The 21,202-nt window shown below is 41.5% G+C and overlaps 3 protein-coding genes across 6 annotated transcripts in view; 1 reads left to right on the forward strand and 2 right to left on the reverse strand.

Moving 5' to 3' along the window:
• The window catches only part of c1qtnf12 (C1q and TNF related 12), a 22,386-nt gene extending 20,835 nt beyond the window's left edge, over positions 1-1,551 (reverse strand). The window contains exon 1 of one of the 2 annotated variants that reach the window (XM_063882699.1): positions 1,160-1,551. In XM_063882699.1, coding sequence (XP_063738769.1) covers positions 1,160-1,162 — 3 coding nt within the window. In that variant the 5' untranslated portion in view covers positions 1,163-1,551. The remainder of the gene's footprint in view (positions 1-1,159) is intronic. The other variant, XM_063882689.1, reaches the window with a different exon arrangement.
• Positions 1,298-8,016, forward strand: sdf4 (stromal cell derived factor 4). 2 transcript variants are annotated; one of them, XM_063882678.1, is made up of 7 exons: positions 1,298-1,546; positions 2,905-3,221; positions 4,011-4,147; positions 4,273-4,386; positions 4,495-4,653; positions 5,926-6,101; positions 6,246-8,016. In XM_063882678.1, exons 2-7 carry the CDS (start codon positions 2,911-2,913, stop codon positions 6,420-6,422), a joined length of 1,074 nt encoding a protein of 357 aa, XP_063738748.1. In that variant the 5' UTR covers positions 1,298-1,546; positions 2,905-2,910; the 3' UTR covers positions 6,423-8,016. The 2 variants fall into 2 exon arrangements, with proteins under 2 accessions (XP_063738748.1, XP_063738749.1); XM_063882679.1 differs by having other exon boundaries at positions 1,338-1,660.
• A 1,283-nt stretch (positions 8,017-9,299) lies between these two features.
• hipk1a (homeodomain interacting protein kinase 1a) lies at positions 9,300-20,591 on the reverse strand. Of its 2 annotated transcripts, none has more exons than XM_063893412.1 (16): positions 20,223-20,591; positions 18,694-19,418; positions 18,221-18,594; positions 17,927-18,050; positions 17,119-17,238; positions 16,175-16,261; positions 15,859-16,040; positions 15,626-15,776; positions 14,751-14,955; positions 14,398-14,516; positions 13,212-13,366; positions 12,957-13,070; positions 11,966-12,121; positions 11,682-11,884; positions 11,207-11,337; positions 9,300-10,980 (listed from the first exon to the last, which is right to left on the reverse strand). In XM_063893412.1, exons 1-16 carry the CDS (start codon positions 20,254-20,256, stop codon positions 10,594-10,596), a joined length of 3,267 nt encoding a protein of 1,088 aa, XP_063749482.1. In that variant the 5' UTR covers positions 20,257-20,591; the 3' UTR covers positions 9,300-10,593. The 2 variants fall into 2 exon arrangements, with proteins under 2 accessions (XP_063749482.1, XP_063749562.1); XM_063893492.1 differs by having other exon boundaries at positions 18,694-19,441.
• Between the last annotated feature and the right edge of the window lie 611 nt (positions 20,592-21,202).

The following is a 21,202-nucleotide window of genomic DNA, read 5'->3' on the forward strand; positions in this document are numbered from 1 at the left end:
CATCCAGGCAAGAAATAGAAATGCACTTTTTTATGACCTCGAGACATTATCTTGTGAAATCTGCTGCTTGAAACCCTGCCAAAGAATCCTGATCCTGCCAAATACAACAGTGTAAACATGTTTTGTTCAGTGTTGATGTTCAGCAAAATGTCTCAATTTCTAAATACTCCATTAGGAAGAAAAAAAAAGATTTGAGGTAAGTACTAATATTTGAAGCATTGTCAATTGGAGGTTATAAGTAAATAATACATGACTCATGTGGACAAATTACTGGTCTGGGTGTTCCTGCAATCAGCTCATTTGTCCAAAAGGAATTCAGCCCTCTCATACTCTTGTTAGAATAAATAACATGTTAGCTACCAGGGGTTTTTCTTCTTCCACTTCACATCTTGCATATTTAGACTGCTTTTTCCTCCACTTGATATTATTACATTTTAACACAGCGCCACCCAGAGGCAGCAGCCTTCAGTGCAGACAAATAAACAGCACCTTCCCAGTATGGCACGTCAGTCTAAACGCGAAGCAGGCAAGACAGTCAAGTGTACCAGAGAACAACAGAACAATACCGGAAGTTATGAATATTTGTCTTCAAAATAAAATACATTCAGATGATCTGTTAGAATTTTAAAAAGTTCTGTAATGTTTCCAGCTATTGCCTGTTTTCTTTTACAGCTCATGTGTTGTGCACATAGTTTACACCATTGGCACTAATACATTTGTTTTGAATTACTTTCACCTTTATTTGTTCCATTTCTTTTTAGCTATTTACACGATGTATCCAAGCGTTTACTTTGTTAAGCATTTAACTATAACTGTAAGGCCTACCTATATTGTCAACATGTAGGCTTTTTATTACCTTAACATCTATTTTAAACATGTGTCCATTTGTTTTAGCAGATTGACCTTTAGACAAAGCTAACCATCTGTTTATTCATTCGATTAAGCCTAGCATTAGCTTTTCCAACCAGGTATCAATTGCATTAGGCGAAACATTTCAAACTTCTGTTTTCAGCAGGTCACCTTTCAGTCTAATAGGTTTGCCGTTGTTTCACCAATTATCCATTAGCCAACATTTAGCTAACTATGCCAACCATTCACTTTGGCTAACAATTTCAACAATTAATCTCTAACTTTACTGTTAAATATGCTTTAAACTTACCATTTCAACATTTATCTTTGCAAACGTGAGCTTTGTGGCACATTCTGAGCCTCTCCAAAACGTACAACGTGGCTACACAACGTCTTGACTACATTAGTGAGCACTGGTTTTATTTTTGAAAGTGCCACCCGGAAGTGATACATGTAAATGTCGTCACTTTACCAAAAACAAATATAGCTACGTTAGCATCTAGCCAGGAACCAGTTCAGCTGACAGCTTGTGTGAGTTAATGCCAACTGGAACATCACAGAGGACTTGTTTTTTTTACAGCCCACCCTGCGTTCCTTCATTGGATTATTTAGTCCCGACCCACATTTAGGTGTGGGAGTGTTGTGGGGGGAGAGCCACGTGTACAGGAACTATTTGACAGCTGACTGGAAATTGCAGGTCTGTATGACTGGGGAAGTTCAGCTAATATTAGCTAGCTAGCCATCTCTCAACACCGATAAGTCCTTTTTAACTTTCACCTCAGTGTCGTTTTTGGGTCTTCCTTCTCGACAGGTTGGTCGAAACGTCTCTCTGTTTTTATGCTATTTACATATTCCAGGTAGTGTTGCCCTATCTTGTTTTGTTAGCTTGTGTTAGCATATTTAGCTTAGATTCACCTGCGCTACAAAATAATTCGTATGACGTCACGAAGCTAACTGTTGTTTGCGTTGATGAGCATTTAATTGACTCTTGAGCACGTGACCAGCTGCTGGTGTATAATGATTTAAGGTTATATGAAAAGAAATACCGTGAAATAAAGAAGTCAAGGTTTGACAGCCAAATTGTGTTGCGTTCAAAGTACACGTCAGATTTCCGTTCACAACATAAAAGGGAAGCGTTCATGTTTGGTGTTTAGCTATCAAAGTGTTTACAGTGATGGAGAAAGTATTCAAACTCTTTATTTGAGTAAAAATACTCAATTTCAAGTGAAAGTACTGCATTAAGAAGGGTACTTGAGTACAAATATTGTAAGTACGATTAAGAAAATGTACTTTAAGTGATAGGGGTAAAAGTACCTGTGTATGTTTAAATATTATAAAATATTTTAAAGCAAAAGCAACAAATCTTCACATTTAAGAAGTAAGTAATGTGTGTCAAAATCTGCATTTATAAAGTAACCATTAAATACACTTGTAAAGTAAATGAACCTGAGTAAAAGGTTCAGAATTGGCTTTCAAAATGTATTAAAGTAGAAGTAGTAGTAAGTAACTCAAATGTATACTTGAGTAAATGTACTTTTTTACTTTCCACCATTGGTTATTTATGTTGTTATGCTACAAGGCGGCCTCATCATACCAGCATACTTTTAGTTAAGGGGTTGAAATGAAGTATTCTAACATGTACTGGACTATTTTCACAGCATGGTATGAGTACTTTTACTTAATTTAAGGACAACAAAACTTCTTCCATCACACTTTCCCAGTCCTCCAGATAAATAAGCATAGAATGAGGTTGAGTGAACGGGATTTTCCAGTGGGCGTGATGCAATTCGGGAAAATCCCATGTGAGGAAAGCAACAACAAAGTTTGTTCAGGGTGTGTGATGAATCTCTATCTAGGTTTTATCATAACAGACTTTGATATACAGTGTATGGTTAAGATTTGCATTTTCTCTTGAACATAAGCCCCAACACAATGAAGCAGAACAGTTTGCTTCAAAGGAGGGAAGCAAGCGTTGGTATCACATTCCCCTCTTCTAGTTCAAGGCTTTATTTACTGACTTGGCTCACATAACTAGAAACCTTTTCCCATCTACAGGTAACTATGGCTGTTTGGAGGAAACTGTGGTGCAGAAACCTGCTGTCGGTGTCCCTGCTGTTCTGCATCCTGCTCCACACCATAGATGTTCACGCGCGGCCGGCCAACATGTCGGCGGCTAAAGAAAAATCTCCCGTGCCTAAGGACGACAATGAGATTCTTCCCCCGGACCACCTGAACGGGGTGAAGATGGAGTTGGACGGCCACCTCAACAAGGACTTCCACCAGGAGGTTTTCCTGGGAAAAGAGATCGAGGAATTCGAGGAGGACTCAGAGCCGAGGAGGAACAGGAAGAAGCTGATTGAGATTTTCACAAAGTAAGACATTCTTTTACAGTCAGGACATACAGCATTCCTGGATGTGTGTCAGAGCACGGAAGAGAAGGGAGTATCGTGAAACCTGAACATAACTTACAAGTGAATACAAAGTTTCATTTTTGATCAAGAATGTACTTCAGCTGAAAAAAAAACAAGCTTTGCAAACATTTAGTTTAGTCTTACAAGGCAGGGTGCTGTTGTTTCAGCCAACATGAGTGAAAAGCCTCTCTATATTTCTTTTTAATATAGTGCGGCTAAACCAAAAACAAATAAAGACAAACTCAATATACAAACGATTACTGGGTCACCAGGTAGGGAATCTTACGCAGTGATACCTCCAATGTCAAGGCAAGAATATAGTGCAGCTTATTCTGTTTCACACGATCGTTATGGTAAAAACAACATGTGCGTTTCTGTTGCTCAATTACCCCTTCAACGTCTACAAATATATGCCTACATTCCCAAAGCTGCCTTCAAACCCTTTTACAATTGAACTGAACTAATGATCAAATACTATATGCAAACAGCAATAAAAAACTAAACTCTGAAGGATTACAAATCAATAAACAGCTTCAACATAATGCTTTGCTACGATTTGAAAAGCTTTCCCTCCCCCTTCCTCCTTCTGCCCTTTATTTTGCCTTAAATGGTAAAGAAATGTTTAAAAGTGTTAGTGCCGGACCCGTTCAAGAAAAGCAGAAGAAGGACACAAGTCAGTAAACCATATCTGTCTTTACAGCTGACAAATAAGTTAAAGCTACAGTTCTTGTTTTTATTCTGTCTTCACAGAGTTGATTTCAACAAGGACAGGAGCGTAAGCGCCAAAGAGATGCAGCGCTGGATCATGGAGAAGACGGAGGAGCACTTCCAGGAGGCCATGGTGGAGAACAAGAACAGTTTCCGTGCCGTGGACCCCGATGCTGACGGTGAGAGAGAAAAATCCCATCCTCTTATCATTCAAAGCACGCTGACTGTTATCAAGTCAGGAAATCAGGCTTCCCCAAATGAACGATTCAAATGAGTCAAAATCCCATTCATGCTTTGTCTTTAGGTCATGTGACTTGGGACGAATACAGAGTGAAATTCCTGGCCAGCAAAGGTTTCAACGAGAAGGAAATGGCCGAGAAAGTGAAGAATAATGAAGATCTGAAACTGGATGAGGAAAGTAAGTATAACATTTTATGAAATGCTTTTTCTTCAAGAATATCTGAGAATATGTGCTGCAGATCTCCAGGTGACAGTCCAAGTAAGATGCGCGTTCTTGCCGTTGCAGCTCAGGAGGTTTTGGAGAGCCTGAAGGACCGCTGGTTTCAGGCGGACAACAACCCCAACGACCAGCTGCTGAACGAGCAGGAGTTCCTGTCCTTCCTCCATCCTGAGCACAGCAAGGGCATGCTGCAATACATGGTCAAGGAGATTGTGCGCGACCTAGGTACGTTTCTACTTATTGCCATTTGTAGACGGTGGAAAACAAACTGAAGGGGCCCCATTATGCTTCTGAGGGGTATTCCATTTCCTGTTTTGTAGGTTTTGTGCATGTAAATGGTGTGCAGAGTCTAAAATTCCAAAAGCTAGCAGTCTGGGCTCTGGTTTCAGACAGAGGGTGAGAAAAATAAAGACCTTTTTGAACATTAAAGCTAACGTGTCGCAGGAGAGACAGTAATCATGTAAATAATGTCTCCTTTAAGGGTGACATGGGGAAGTTGTTGACTCATTCACACATCAGGGCTACAGTATACAGCTTTATTCAAATGTGTATTTATTCTGTTTAAACATGGTTCATCAGAGTTGCAGAAACAGATTAGGCTTCACCAAAGTAATTAGTATTATCCTATGTAAAGAATTGAACTCCTGTTAGACCCTGGTTGTCTGAGCGATGTTGCTGAGCAGTACTGATCGTCTTCACTGATGGCAGTAACTGTAATTAAACAAGCTGTTCTACAAGACAACCACCCAGTTCTATGGTCCACTGGTAATATAAAAACATTAGATGCCTTCTGTGTTTACATGCAGGGTAGTTTCATATCCTCATAAGGTGACCTGTTCTGGGTCAATGCAGTTTGTGTTACACGGTTGAACATACTCGCGGAGCACAGGAGGGAAAGCAGATCAAAGTTGTTCGTCTGGTTTTTAACACAGAACTTGAATATGTAGCTTCCTTTTCATGGTTTGGTCATGCTTTCTGCACAACAAAAACACGCCATACTATTACGACGTGGCAATTTGGCCTCAGAAAGGACAGTAAAGAAGTTAAAGAGCGGCAACTAATGAAATTGTTCCATTGACATTTCATCTGTGGAACAATTTCATCGGTTGATAAAACATACAAATGTCCGTTAGGAGTTCCCAGAGTTTAAGGGGACATGATAAACGACTTGTTTTAAACACAAAGCCTACATGTTTTCTATCACATAAAACAAAGAAGATCAAAAATGTCTTCACATTTAGAGGCTGAAACACATTTTCCTCTTCTAAATGCACTAACCCCATTATCAGAGTTAGTGCTGATGACATTTATGTTGATTTGCTTTCATTCATAGAAAAACAGCCCATTATTTGAGCATTTCCATTAAAACATGGTGATAAGTAGTAGTAGATACGTCACTATCTGCAGATATGTTTGTATTCTGAATATAATCGTGGATTTGGATAAGCTGTGTAGAGAGGTAACACAATTAAATGTCCATTGTGTTCTTGCTTGCAGACCAGGACGGTGATAAGAAGCTGACTCTCTCCGAGTTCATCTCCCTACCTGTGGGCACCGTGGAGAACCAGCAGGCGCAGGACATCGATGACGACTGGGTGCGAGAGAGGAAGAAGGAGTTCGAGGACGTCATCGACTCAGACCGGGACGGCATCGTGACCATGGCCGAACTGGAGGTGAGTGATGGAAAAAAGCAAAAGGTCTTAAACTGAAATGATGGCTCGCTGGAATTAAGGATGTGAAATTTGAAAAACAAAGTCTGATATTTGAGGAAAGAAGTGATTAATTAATGACTTTTTTCCTTCTCTTCTCCGGTGCAGGAGTACATGGACCCGATGAACGAGCACAACGCCCTGAACGAGGCCAAGCAGATGATTGCCGTCGCAGATGAAAATCAGAATCACAATTTGGAGCTGGAAGAGATTCTCAAGTACAGCGAATACTTCACGGGCAGCAAGCTCATGGATTACGCCAGAAATGTTCACGAGGAGTTTTAGAGACGATAGATCCCCTCTCTAACTGCTTCAGAGACACGCCGGATGGGAGGCAAACTAATGATGGGATGTTTGAGTGTGCAATTTTGTGTTGAAAGCCCCTTTTTAGACTCCAATAGAGTGGTGCAAGGATGATGGATTTTTGTACGCTGACCTGGAAGTTAGCATCGTAAGGGCTCCCTCTACAAAATTGCAGTTTGAATATTGTCTAAAATGAGATCTTTGCCATACACACGGTAATGATACTTGCACTTTCTGTTCAGCAGAATAATCTTCACGTATTAACAACACTTGATTTTTTAAACGCTAACGTTAGGCTACAAACAAACTACATCACGATAGCATCACCACCGCCGTGCTAACCGTGGCTAAATCTCAGTGTGATGACATCTAGCTACTTGTAAGCAAGTTTGTATGCTTATTTTCTTTAACCACAGACCTTATTTCTGACTAAAATCACTTTAGAAAGAACACTGACGAGGGATCCAGAAGGGGTGAAATGCGAACTTTTTTCCAGGCTTTAGAACTCATTCCTGCACCGCTCTATGAAAACATCCATCCATCATCCCTGGACTGCCAGCCAGTGAAGTCAATAAGGTCTGTGAGACATTATTCTTTGAAAGGTTCAGCCCTGAATCAAAATGTGTTTGTGTGATATTGTGAAATGTGTGCATATGAGAAATGTTAACCCTCACTAGACGCTTCCATTCCTGATGCAGTGGGGAGAAATCGCAGCGAGGCCATGTTACCATTTATTCTGCAGGATCTGCCCTTTCCTTTTTGTTTCCGTTTTGTTTTTGCTAGCCAGTCTGTACACAGTGTAAATACTTAATTGTCGCGTAGCAACGCCTCTGTCACAGAGACACGCTGAGAGAATATATTATGAACGCTGCTAAGAGGACACACCCTATAGAGATGCTAAAATAAAAGATGCCCCAAAAAAAAAGGTCTTTCCTAAGAAAAGGTGACCTGTTTGCAACTCTGCTCGTTCCCATTGTAGATAATATCCGTCCTACTTATAAACAGGGTAACAGTACAGATGTATAGCTTTTAAAAGTTATAAAAGCCTCAGTGATGTACAGGGATCCTGCTCAGCACACGTCACAGTTTGTTTTCAGAGTAATATATGAGAACAGTGTGCCTTTTCCCCCAGCAGACATTTTGGCTTAAAACAACTCACCTGTGTGTGTGTGTGATAGGTCAAAATGTCCCCTGTGTGTAAAGGCCTATTGTTTTGTTCTTCATTCAAAAGCTATCTTAATTCATGCTTGTGTTCAGATGTAGATGAAGAGGAATGTATTTATTTGGATAGCTACATCTACATTTTGGTCTCGTGTTGGTTTGCAAAGAATGGTAGCTGACTCTCCATCATATTTTACCTGTTAAATAAGATTTGAAGTCTTTTGGTTGATTCACGAGTTTCAAAATGCATGGACGACAACAACGTTATCGCATTTCTAATCAATTCTGCTCGGATCCCGCGGTCCTCGGCCTGTTTGGATTGTAACATAAGATTTGTGATAACAAAATGGGACACAGCTTTATAAAAAATGTATTGCAATTACTGGTAAACAATAAATAGTTCTTATTAATTAAACAGCTCCTGGTGTTTGTTTCATGCTTTAGCTATTTGTTGTTATGGCTGGAAATAAGGATCACTTTCATACAGTTTCACATCTGTAGTTACTGATGTGAAAGTTCAAGGTTTGGCTTTTATTTTGAAATCGGTTTGTGGGCGCGGCCATACCAACTTGCCACGTCCAAGCCAAACCCCCTTGTCAAAACCCTATTTTCCAATCGCTGTGCAATCTTTCATGAGTTTTCAAACATCTTAGGCCCCTCAGAAAAGCCCCCAAACGCTCAAAGAATTAGAATAACATTACCAACTGTTTCTCCCCATTTCTGTTGGTGCTCAGGCCGATATCACATAAAACAACTATGTATTGTGAATACTAAACTACATACACATATGTAATCAAGTACAAAACCTAACTTGAATCCTTTTTTGTTTTTACCTCTGACTTCTTTCAAAATTACGACTCTTTTTTTTTTTAATTGAACTTTTTTCAAAATATTGATGTTTTTTCTTATTCAGATTTTTTCTCAGAATTGAGAGTTTAGTCTCAAAATTACATCAGACGGTCCTCCACCCCATTATTGTTGGTGCTAGGCCCATATCAAATAATCCAAATACTAAACTACATACACATATGTAGTTTAGTACAATGTTTAACTCAAATCATTTTTTCCCCGAATTACTCGTCACATGTATACACTACACATCATATATGTAATATAGCACAGCAGCGGTTTGCCATGTCTTTCTTTCAAGAACAGCAAACAAGTTTTCTCCAAATCTTTTCTTAAATCCAGATTATCTTTTGATCCCAAATTTTTATTTTATTTTATTTTGACTTTTCTTCTTTTTATTCAGTTTTATTTAAATTCTGACTTTTTTGTCGAATTCAGACTTTTTTATTTAGAATTCTGTCATTTTTAGGATTATGAGTTTTATTTTCTAAAATTCAGACTTTTTTTCAGAATTCTGACTTTTTTTTTATTCAGTTTTTTGGGGATTCTGACTTTAATCTCAGAACTCAACATTTGTTTTTATTTTGGTCAGATCTCCATAATAAAAATAAGACCGGCCTTAATCTTCTTTCGTAGGAGATGGACCTTTAGTAATCCCCCCGAAGGGGAAATTCAGTTTCCACTGTTTTTTTTTACACACGCGCACACGGTTGCACATTCACATACAAACCACACAGTGATGTAGTGATGCAAGGATAGGACAGGACTTTTATACTCGATTGGATTCTGTATTTCGTTAGGATGTACACCAGTTTGAAAACCCTCAGTTTAATCATCAATGAGCCCAAATTCTGTTTTGAGAAGCTTTTATTGCGTATATACGGGTTAAGGTCCATTGTGAGTTTTTTGTAGTGTAGCACTCACAACACAGCAAAAGCCACCATTCCACCAAACCGATGAGTTGTTTACAAGCAGTTTGACATTGAACATCAATTTGTATTTCTATAAATCCTCTTTTTTTTCCACAGTTTTGAACGCATTAGCTCTGATGTGATAGTGTGATGCCCAATCAGATTTTGAAGCACACAATTAAATATCACAGACGTCACTTCACAAGACACAGGTTTAACACTTTCCCAATATCCTTAATGTGTTTGTCCTACAAATTAAATATAACATTCATATTTATCTGCAAGCGACGATGAAAATCAATGCAGCTGCAGTTTTTAACGCACCAATCCTGAATGCTACTCCATGTCCGACCCATGCAACCTTAAAAATAAATGTAAAACTGTAAAAAAAAAGCTCGAAAATCCCCTCTTACTGCAATACCAAACCGTACTCTATGCCCAATGTATATCTTATATACTAAACATATAACTATAATCAAGTATAGAGCCAGCACGGAAACATAATTAACATGAGTAACATTTTAAGAACATAATTAGACAATAACACAGCTCACTTCCTCCTTTTCTCTGGAAACACACACACACACACACACACACACACACACACACACACATAAATAAAACGTTAATACTCCTAACGGATCACGATGTGCTGACATTGGACGGATTGAACTAGATAAGGCGATTGTGTTTGTGGAAAAGCAACTTCACGTTTCTGAAGATCATAATATAGATTACAAATAATAATATTAACAGCACGACACAGCAAGTAGTCAAGTTCCTGTTTCTCCTCAACACTAATCCCTCAAATAAAAAAAGGGGCCATAACATGATAGCAAACCATCAGGAGTAGTAGAATATGCAGCTGTATGATTAGTCCCTTTACATATAGAGACTTTGTATAAAAAGGGCTACTTGCTTCCTCTGATGTGTGTTGTGAAAACCTTAAATTAAAGCTAAGCGTCAGCACTTGTCAAATCTAATGTATTTGGAGGGCAGAGCCAACACGACAATACATCTGTAAATCTGTAGAGACTGTACCTGGCAACGCAAAAAACTGAAACGTTGGAAAAGACTTCAAAACAAACCACGATTAAAATGTAAATACCTTCTATGACTATTTTTAACGACATTTGAACACATTTAAGTACGGTAACAGAAAACGTAAGTAAGCCGCTTGCGTTGAGCTTGTGCTCGTCTCTAGTCTCGGTCATTTGGTCGGTGCTGCGTGTTTACAGGTAGGGGAACTGGTTGAGCTTTCTCTGGTAAGTAGCACTGGCGTGGTGAAAAGGCTGCCCCCCCTGTTGGTGGTTTTGGTTGTTACCGTACTGTGCCGGGGCGACCCCCAGGCTGCCGCTCTTCTGCAGCAGCGCCAGGGAGGAGAAGGCCCTGCCGTGGCGGGACGGGCCCCCCTGCATCTGGTCCACAGCCTGGGAGACGGAGGCCAGGGCGGCAGAGGCGGGGTAAGCGTACAGGTTGGGGGTGGAGCTGAAGAGGGTGTTCTCATGGAGCCGGAAGGACGTGTGGGACGAGACGGGAGGAGGGTACGTGGGCTGTCGCCTCAGGGAGATACTGCTTCCTGTTGGGTCGAGGGAAGATGACATCACAGACTGCTGTACCTGAAACAACAGAGAGAGGGTCAGAAATACTCACACTTCAGGTCACGTAGCTACTCGTGTGACAGAGCATTTCATGTTAGCATCTGTATTTCTGTTGGTTAATATCCGTCCTAAAACCAGCCTACATGTGCATAACTGTGAAAAACTGTTGAACTATTCATTCGACTTTCCTAAACTGAAGTGCCTTAGTGAAGTTCCAGTCAATTAAGTCAATTAAAGCCGTTACCTGACTGAGGTTGAGAGGCTGAGATCGGCTGGATGTGTTGCGCTGATGGCGGTCAGTGTTGGAGTCTCCTGTTCGACCCGACTGCTGAGTCGACGCTTTCTTGGATTTTCCAGAGCCACTAGTAGCTTGATCTACGAGTGTAAAAGCCAACAAATACTGTGAGCACGAAGGAAATATTAGATGAGGTGTGCTTGAGGTAACATTAGTCAGTCTAACTTGATCATTTAAGAGCTGAGATGATTATTAGAGCACCTGAATTTGATCCATTGATGCCACTAAATGCATTGATGCCACTTAATGCATTAATTATTTTCTTCACTTAAACTTAAAACCTTCAAAATGATGATTTGACGCTTGTATGTGTGTGGCTGTGACGCTATTTGTGCAAAAATATAACCGTCATGCACCTGGAAAAAGAATAATTGCTGCATCAAGACTAGAGAACATCAACATGAGCAGAGTGGGGGTCTCTGACCTGCAGGACCTGGAGCTGCTGCAGCTTTCTGACCCGTGCTCTCCCCCGGCTGGCTCTTCACAGACGGCACGATGACGGCCAGAGACTGGGCGGGCTGCGGGGGGGTCTTGGTGCTCAGAGGGCTGCTGTTGGAGGAGTCGGAGTCATGGGAGTCGTGCACCGTCACACAGCTGATCACGTTGGTGCGCTGGCTCGCTCCAGAGCTGCAGGAGAGGAAAAATAAAAGGTGTAAAACAACCATTTCAGCCACATGAAAACCTCCCAGAGACAGGAAGTGGGCTCACCAGCCAGCGGGGAACTTCCTGTCGTCGTCGTCGTCCTCCGAGTCGCTGTGGATGGTGATGATGCTGACGGCCGGGCTGGGGGTGTCTGAGATGACGATGGGCTGGGACTGGTCTCCAGCAGAAGTGTTGTGGAGCACAGAGGCCGAGGACACAGGCCTGCAGGGGACAGGATGCTGCATCACTGTTTCATCTCAAATATTGATCTTATTTTACTTTAATATTCAGGCAGCAGATGTATCCTGCCACCTGTTGATTCAGGGTGCATTAGATATTATATAACCATTATGTTAAACATTACAATAATTGCTCGATTGTATATCTGTTCAAACAAAGTAAAGGCTATAGAGCATGTTTAATGATCACACTAAATAGTGTTTGTTTGGCATAGGATTTTGTACCAAGGCAGCTACAATTTTGAAGCTTCAGTGTCGTTTAAAGAGCTGAAAAGTGAGTCGATGAATTGATTAGTTTACCAGATAACGAATTGTTGATTTAGTTTTCTAAATTGGTTTGCCCCTCACGTTTGTCTTCAATCAAAAATCATTCTCTGTTTTATTTTCAAGGATTGGCAACTGAAGAAAACGGGATAACTTATTTCCCAACACTCAGCCCCAAGCTCATTGGTTCCTACTGAGGACTTTCAGTTTTGAAATAGGTCATGAATATACATTTTGAAGGCCTTTAGGCACCGTGGTTTCAAACAAAAAAACTCAACATATTTATTTGTGAATATTTTCAGAGGTGGATCCATAAACCTGGCGCAGAGGAATAGGACGTACCTTGCTGTGATACACAGACACACTTGTTGATTGCATCAATTGTTCGTTTTGGTATTTCCATTGGAAACTTAAATACTTCACTAATTGCTTAATTTATATCACTCAGCCCAGTACACAAGTAGATATGAAGCCAGCTTACAAACCACAAACACTACAATTGATGGCTGAGCCCCCACCCCCCATGCAGATAATGTGGATGTAGGGCAGGATACCTGGCTCTGCTCTCTGCATGTCGGGCCTTTGCCCTCTTGCCCTGTTGGGGTCTGGAGCTGCTGCTTTGGGAGGCAGCGTGACTGACGCCATCGAACTGGCTTCCATGACGACCCCTATGAGGAGGACAGACACAGTTTACTTATTTCAATCTCTATCTATGACTGACTCGGCTCACAGTGATACACTTTCCTTCAGGTTTTAACCTCAGAATAACCTGAATCCAAGCTTAAAGAGTCCTGTTGGATTAAACTCACCTCCAGGCAGGGGCTTGTTGTTGGCTGTCGGAGAGCGGGGCCCCCATGGGGGAGTCCGGCACCACGTTCTGCCCCGGGTTGTGGAGGGCCATGCCGGGCATCTGCTGCCATGTGGAGGGGATGAGGATCTGCTGAGTGCCAGCTGGCCAGCCCTGCTGTACACGTACACACACACACGCACACACACACACACACACACACACACGTTCAAATATTACACTTTGCGAAAACCCTAGACTTCAGGATTGACACTTTAGGAAATAAAGAAAATACAGGTTCAGGTTCAGGTTTGTTTCCAAGCATGCAAAGTCATATTGTCATGTGAAAAACAGAGACGGTCCAGAAAGAGCAGAGCCCCCCCTGAAAGTGAAAGGAATGCATTAGTCTGGGACGAGGAGAGAAGGAAAGTAAGCTGTTTCTTGGCATTTTTTCAACCTTATCAATAAAAATAGAAGGAGGCGCTTCTGCAGCTTTACAAAACGCAACAAGATGTTTAAATGAGGCGTTTCAAAGTCTTTCATTTGAACATCTTTCCATTAGATGTGACAGTGATGCAGTCAGTATGTTGCAAGGAATACTGTAGTTCAACATTTTGTGAAATATGTTCATTTGCTATTTACTGGAAGTTAGAAGAAACAACCAATACCAAACTGACGAAAATAATGTGTGTTCATATGTCCGTTTGTGTAGATTCATGACTAAAACGATTGCATACGAAGAGTTGTATGCATCTGGCCCCTGAAGCAGAAAGCAAAAGCATATCATCAGATTTTGTGCATGCGTCCGTCGTCCCTCGCTAGGAGGACAGAAGAAGAAATAAGAGACGTCATCCTGTCGTGATGACCACGTTTGACCAGCATGGAGGCAGTAAGTCGGCAAAACTAGCACACCTCAAGCCAACTGGTAGCTGAGGCGAGCCTAAAGACGGCCTCTCTGCCACCGATGAGTACACCAGCAGGGGGTCGAGTGAGGCCTGGGGGAGGTGTGGGGGGGAGGCGTTTATATTTAGTACAGACCTGCTCCATATTCTACTCAAACCTGAAGAAGAATTTCCTGCTGAAAGGTGTTGAGGTTGAACATAAAACGGGAATACACAAGTGACTCAAGCTTGAGTTAAATTGTATCCCTGCTGGTGCTGATGGATTTAATACTGGAATCAGATTTTTGGAAGAAGACTGTGTCCCACCTGTGCCAGCATGCTGGGCTGGATGTGCAGGGATTGGGAGGACTGGTTCTGAGGAACTAAGGGGACGGAGCTGTCCATCCTCACCGGAAAACCAGAGGGCTTACTGGATGATTGGAGACCTGGAAGCAAAAGAAGGAGGCAGTGGGTGTTGTGTTTATCAAATATATGAATATAAACTACATACAGAGTCAAGGAAAGCAAAACTCAAATAATTCAGAGTGGATTTAAAAGTTTAAATGTATTTTTCAGAGTTTTTTGTAAATATAAAAAGGTCAAATTAGAGTTTTTTTTACATTTTCAAGGTGATTTATATTTAATTGAGGCACCCTGACACTAACATCTTGCTCTCTCACCCTGGATGGTGGGGGGGCACACTATGAGGGTTTGCTGAAAGGGTTCGTTCTGGGTGCAGAGCTGGGGGGGGCGGCTCTGCAGCGGGACGCCGGGCTGCGTCAGGCCGGGGATGTTGATGGTGGCCTGCTGGTAAAGGCCGGGCTGGTAGTTGAGCAGCGGGACGTTGCTGCTGAGGGACAGAGACTGGCCTCCTGTAGAGGACATCTGGAGACACGGCGGAGAAAAGGTTCAAAGCAATGCCTGGAAATATGAGTCCAGTTAAGCAGAGCGTACAAGGAGCCACTTGCTTAAGGGAACTTGAAATTGTTTTATATAAATCTCACCTGATCTACATCCACTTGCACATAAATCTAGAGACACATTTACATACAGAAATACACTTCAAATACCATAATGGTCAACCAAGTCTCAAAAAAATGAGCTATGCAACTACAAATATTGCAGTTAACGAATAACAGATGTGCTTCTTTGTTAAATACATTTAATCCCATTTAACTGGTATTGAATTACAACGATTAATGATTAATGCTATAGATTAACTGCTGAATCTGATTTACTGTATGGAGCTTTAAGTGATAGCATACACAAAATAAATTGTACATTTCCTAAAACGAAAATAGAAATTCCAGTGTATGTTTATAATAAAACAAAGACTTTTTAATCATTAATAAATGATCTAAAAACTACATCTACAGGACCTTCTCTGACTCAAAAAGTCAAAAAGAAGAACACAATATTCTAGTTTATTATATCAGGTTTTACTTTTCAGAGAAATCAGTTTCAACAATGGATTGAGAACTAAACTAAAAAGGCTGTATAAACTGCACCGGGTGAATCCACGCGGCCCTGAGGCAGACGGAGAGAGCTTCCTCACCTGGTTGTGCTGGTTCAGTTGGCTGCTGAAGGTGACGGTGAGGTTGGTGGCTGCGCTCGGGGTGCTGCTGCCGGAGAACATGTTCTTTCCGTTCTCAAAAGCGCTGCATCTGCGTTTGCATATGTCCATGTTTTGGAAGCAGGACTTCACGCTGTAAAATGACATGAATTAAAAATGGTGAACAGAGAAGAACCCGAGCCACAGTCTTGATGCACAGCGAGTCCCGCACTTACTGCGAGCTGTGAGGGAAGTGCAGCAGGTGCGTCATGGTAACGAAGGGGTGGTTCAGCGTCTTCATGGGCGTGATGCGCTTGTCTGCATCCAGCGTCAGCATCTTCTTCAGCAGGTCTATGAACTCCCGCCGGTCGGCCTTCTCTGCCAAGATGTCCGTCCCCTCCAGGTTTGTCATGTTCACCTGCAGAGCGACAGGCAGTTTGTTTGTCAAACGTCTTCCCGCCACACACAGGTGCAGATCCAGCCCGGTTTCTGCATTAGCATAACGGTCAACTGTGCAAAGTTTATAGGGAAGGAAAGAAGCTCTGTTCTCACCTGCATCATATCATCCAAACAGTTGAAGATGTATTTCCTCGCCTCCTTGGACTTAATGCCCATCTCCGCCTCGTGCTCAGAGGGCGTCTGCAGAGAGGAGTAACCACAGCAACACTTCATATGTACTGATAGATGATAGACTTGTTAGCTTAAAACAGAATTGTGTTTGCAATCCAATCTTTCAAAATTGAAAATATAAATTTGAAGTGTGATGTTTTTGAATGAACCGGAGGAAAGAATTCAAACAGTCAAAACAGCCAGTTGGAAAGTCTGATTATATATGAAGCAGATGTGGTTAAGTTGTAGGGATGGGCTCCGTCGCAGATTTAATTGAGTTTCAATAGGTTAGTATTCAATAATACAAATAAAACAATAATAATAATAAAAGATATTTGAAAATAAACTCATAATAATAATAATACAGTTTATTTATATAGGACCTTTCAAACCAAGTTACAAAGTGCCCTCACATAACAACATTTACATACAGACAATGAAATGAACTAAACAGACTTTAAACACACGCTTAAACTCACTTAAAAGCTAACTGAAAGTAATGCAACAACAATAAATAACATGGAAGCCTTTTTTTTAAAGTGATTTATTATCGAAATGTCAGCTGATTCAAATTTAAAATCTCTATACTGTATATTGTATATTGTATAGTATGTGAGGCACTATTTATTGGTTACTTTTGCTTTGTTTTTCCTGGCGTTGTATTGTTGTTTCGGGCCCCTGTTTGTTGGATATCATCTTTGGGATTGAAATCATGGAGTTTGTATTTACTTAGCCGTGATATTTTAGGTCTTGGACCAGCGGCAATGTCATTGGATAACTTATTTCTTCTTCTGCTTCAACTAACTTTCTTTTCTTGCCGTCTGATTATTTGCCTGTATTACTGTTGAATGAGATGAAGTAATCTCCATCTGTGCAGAGTAACTCACTTTGAGTCTCCAGAGGGGGTAGCTGGAGTCGGGGCCTCTGTTGAAGAAGCGGCTGGTCTTGGTTCCAGCGCTCAGCAGATACTCTGCAGGGAGACCCTGCGTCTGGGAGATGTAACGAATCTGAGGGGGGGGGGGGGCAATAGAAGAAAAAAGTCAGTTGCCAGGCAGAATCGAACGCTAAGCATACGACTTTTCAAACTCAAAGCTGTTCAAACAGTTATCCTCGCCTAAGGGCTGGTTCTCTGGATGAGGTTTTGTGGGTTTGAATAAATACATATGATGGGTGTGTTTGACTGTCAGATGAAATAATACAGTGCGGGGGTGTGAAAGTCTGCCAAACCTGTCCCAAAACCTGCTTTTTGTTTCAAGCCAAGCAAACTTGCTGTTGGCCAAGCTTCACAAAGCTTATGCAAACTCATGCAAAACTTATGCAAGGCGTGTTAAAGACTGCCACGTCTCCACAGAAGTCCTTTAAGAGGGTTACATTTTTTTAAACTGGGGAAAGATCTTAATTCAACACACATTTTCCACATATGGATTTCTTTTGTCAGATAACATTAGTAATTCTACACCGACGAGATATAAATGTTTAGGTGTTAGATTTATATGTGCTGGTAAAGATACGTTAATATGTTTACCCTTCCGGTTTCTAGTCCTTATGCTAAGCTCAGCTAACCGGCTGCTGACTGTAGCTTCAAAGGAAACAGAAACTGGTATCAATCTTCCAATCTATCACTCGTGAAGAAATAAAATAAGCTAATTCTACAATGTCAAAGTCCTTAATATATATGAGAGTGCTGCAGCTGACCTGATCATACTCCGAGGCCCCCGGATAAAGGGGCCATCCCAAAAACAGCTCAGCGATGACACATCCCAGGGACCACATGTCGATCGCCTCACAGAAAGGAAGGCCCAGAATAATCTCCGGAGCTCTGCAAGAAAACAACACAAATTTAAAAAAGAAGCAAGTTCTTTACATAATATTCAAGGCAGGTTTTTTTAATTCTTTGACACACAGGAAGCCACTTTAAAGACCTCAGAACCGTCTTGATGGGATCACCTTCTAAAGCTCTAACGGCACAGTCCAGGCTGACGGACTCACCTGTAGTATCGAGACTGCAGGTAGGTGGAGCAAACCGCTTTGGACACGTGGCTGGCGGAGCCGAAGTCGATGACTTTGACTCTGTACGGCTGCCTCAGAGGGTCCACCAGCATGATGTTCTCCGGCTTCAGGTCGGCGTGGATCAGCCCCAGGCTCTTCAGCTTCATCAGAGCCGTGGCCACCTGCTGCAGGATGGGCCGGATGCACTTGAGCAACAGCGGGCTGAACTTGCTGTGCTTCAGGAAGTCGTAGAGGTTCTGCTCTAGCATCTCAAACACAAGGCACGTGTGGTTCTTGTGCTGGAAACACTCGTACGAGCGGACAAAGTTGAACTCGTCCGCGTTCTCTGTGCTCAGTCTGCTCAGGATGCTCACCTGGAGGAGAGAGGGAGAGGAAAGTTAAGAGTTGAATAATGAGAATCACTTTCTGTCTTTTTCTAGATTCATTTATTCATTTCAGAACAACATACTCACTTCAATTTGACCCTGTCGAGCATAAGACGGGTGGTTCTTCAAGATCTTGATCGCCACTATTTCATTTGTGCCGCGCTTCCAGCATTTAGCCACCTGCCCAAAAGTGCCTCGTCCCAGGAACTCCAGCACCTCGTAGCTGTTGGTCATGGAGCACAGGATCTCGTGCTGCACCAGCTGGTAGTCTCCCTCGCTGTGGGAGGTGCTGCTCTTGGTGGTGGAGGTGGAGTGTGCTATGGACTGCGCTGTGGTCGTCCCCCCTCCTCCACCACCGGTTCGGTTTGACACCACGGGGGCCGAGAGCTCCTCCAGGATCTGAACACTGTCGCTGCTGTCCACCTCCTCACTCTTCCTCTTCAGGCTGTGCTGCTTGTGGTAGAGGGAGGAGGACTCTGCATCCTTTACGCGACGGCTGGAGGAGGAGGAGGAGGAAGAGGAGGATGGAGGTCCGCGTACGCTTCCTGTGCTGTCGGCCGCCCGCACCACCGTCTGTTCCCGGGAGCCAGAAGATGGCGGGGGCCCCTGGTTGGAGTTGTACACCGGGTTGAAGTTGGAGCCGGAGGTGGATGGTGCGGCTCCCTGGGTCGGGCTCTGTTGGTAGTAACCATTATCCCCCGGTTGGTTGGAGGTCTCCCAGGCAGGGTTCTCCACTTTGAGCCTCTTTGAGCGGGAGTAGGCACTGGAGGAGACGGAGGGAGAGGAGAACACCTGCAGCTGCGACGCCATGTCTGCAGGTTGAAGGTAAAAAAATCTGACGTTTGAAAAGAAAATAGAAACAAAAAAAATGTGGAAACAAAAAATGTGAATTATTAAAAGAAGATGATTAGGGTCACATGAAAAAGGAATTAGAATAATGAGAAAATAATGGGACATTTTTAGAAGTCAAACTTTAGAAAAAATGTCAGAAATTTGAAAGAAATGTAGAATTTTTAGGAAAAAGTGATCATTTTGAAAAAAGAATGGGAAATTGTTATAAAGTCAACATTTAGAAAAAAATCCAGAAATTAAAATAAAGTCAGATCTTTTTTGATTTTGAAAAAGTTGAGATTCAAGTAAAGAAAACAAACCTCACCGGGTCATTTTCGACCCACATGCATCTAAGGGTTACATTTCAGAGTTGAATTGTTTTTTCTTATCCTACGTTATAGTTCATTAAAAATGTATTCTATTTTGGAATGTTACCTTAATTCTCACCTTCATCACACATAATCAGGGTCAGGGTCTTTGTTTTTGGCCCCTGTATGTTCACTTCAATTGTCCCTGAGCGTAATAACATGTAACTGCTGTCTGGTAATACAAAAAAAAAACAGTCCCAACTATTTCATTTGTACAAGGTCTCAATACTTTAATATGTTATTTTAAACTGCTGCCACTCATTACTTATTTGTCTTTTTTATTCCTTTATCTCTCATGTGTTCTTTAATGTGTATCATTGCTTGCCTTTTTTTTACCTGCTATGCCACTTTTACCGTGGGACTAATAAAGGAATTATGATTCTGAATAAACTACATATTAACGACTAATGACAGTACCTGTATTTGATGAATGAACACACCGGTCTGACATTTAAGGCCTCATCATCATCATCTCCATCCTCATCATCATTATCATCATCATCATCATCCTCTCCTCCTCGAGAAGACCGGGAGGCGTGTTGCTGCTGCAGCCGATCAGATGGAGCTGCTGGCCGGCTGCTGCTGGAGCTCTCTCTCGCTGTAGCACGATGGATGGATGAGCGCTAAGCTAACAGGCTAACGTTAGCTAGCTACGAACATTCCGGTCATTTGTGACCGCAGTCACATCGTGTGTGAAGCGAGCAGAATGTGCCTAATGTCAGAGGAGATGTCAGATAATATCATAGTGAGCACTGTCGACCAGACAGAGCTCCATCATCATCTTCATTATCACTGTACGTATGCTTTCTACGGAGTGGACGTAACGGAGCGGACGTAATGTACGTCAGCGGTCGCAGGGATACAGCAGATCATTTACGGTTTTTTGTACAGTTCATTTTAATTCTAGGGACATTTCATATTCATAATAACGAATGGGGACTCCAAGCTAAGTGTTAACAATGTTTACCATGAATTAAGACAATATGTTCGCACTATTAAATACATTACTATAACTATATTATTTATTCTGAAATATGGAATTCTATTTCCCTTTTCTTTCTAAATGTATTTTATGTAAATGTTTTATTCGTTTTTATATCCACCCCTTATGTGAACTTTTTTTTGTAGATAAAATATATAATGTTCATATATGATCATGAATAAATAAATAAATGAAAAACAAATTCTACTCTATTTTTCTCCTGGTTTTTTGTATGCATTTATTTATTTCATTGAATATTCTTATTTCTTTCTATCCTTGTGCAATGTTTTATTTTTTTAAGTAATAATTTAGGAAGTTTTACTTAAACACTGGAGCACTGTTTGAATCTATTTTAAGACATTTTGTATTTTAAGTCAATGATGTTAGGTTAATTATGATGAAAGCCTTTTAGAAA

The sequence above is a fragment of the Eleginops maclovinus genome, chromosome 1, assembly GCF_036324505.1.
Source record: "Eleginops maclovinus isolate JMC-PN-2008 ecotype Puerto Natales chromosome 1, JC_Emac_rtc_rv5, whole genome shotgun sequence".
Taxonomy (NCBI): domain Eukaryota; kingdom Metazoa; phylum Chordata; class Actinopteri; order Perciformes; family Eleginopidae; genus Eleginops; species Eleginops maclovinus.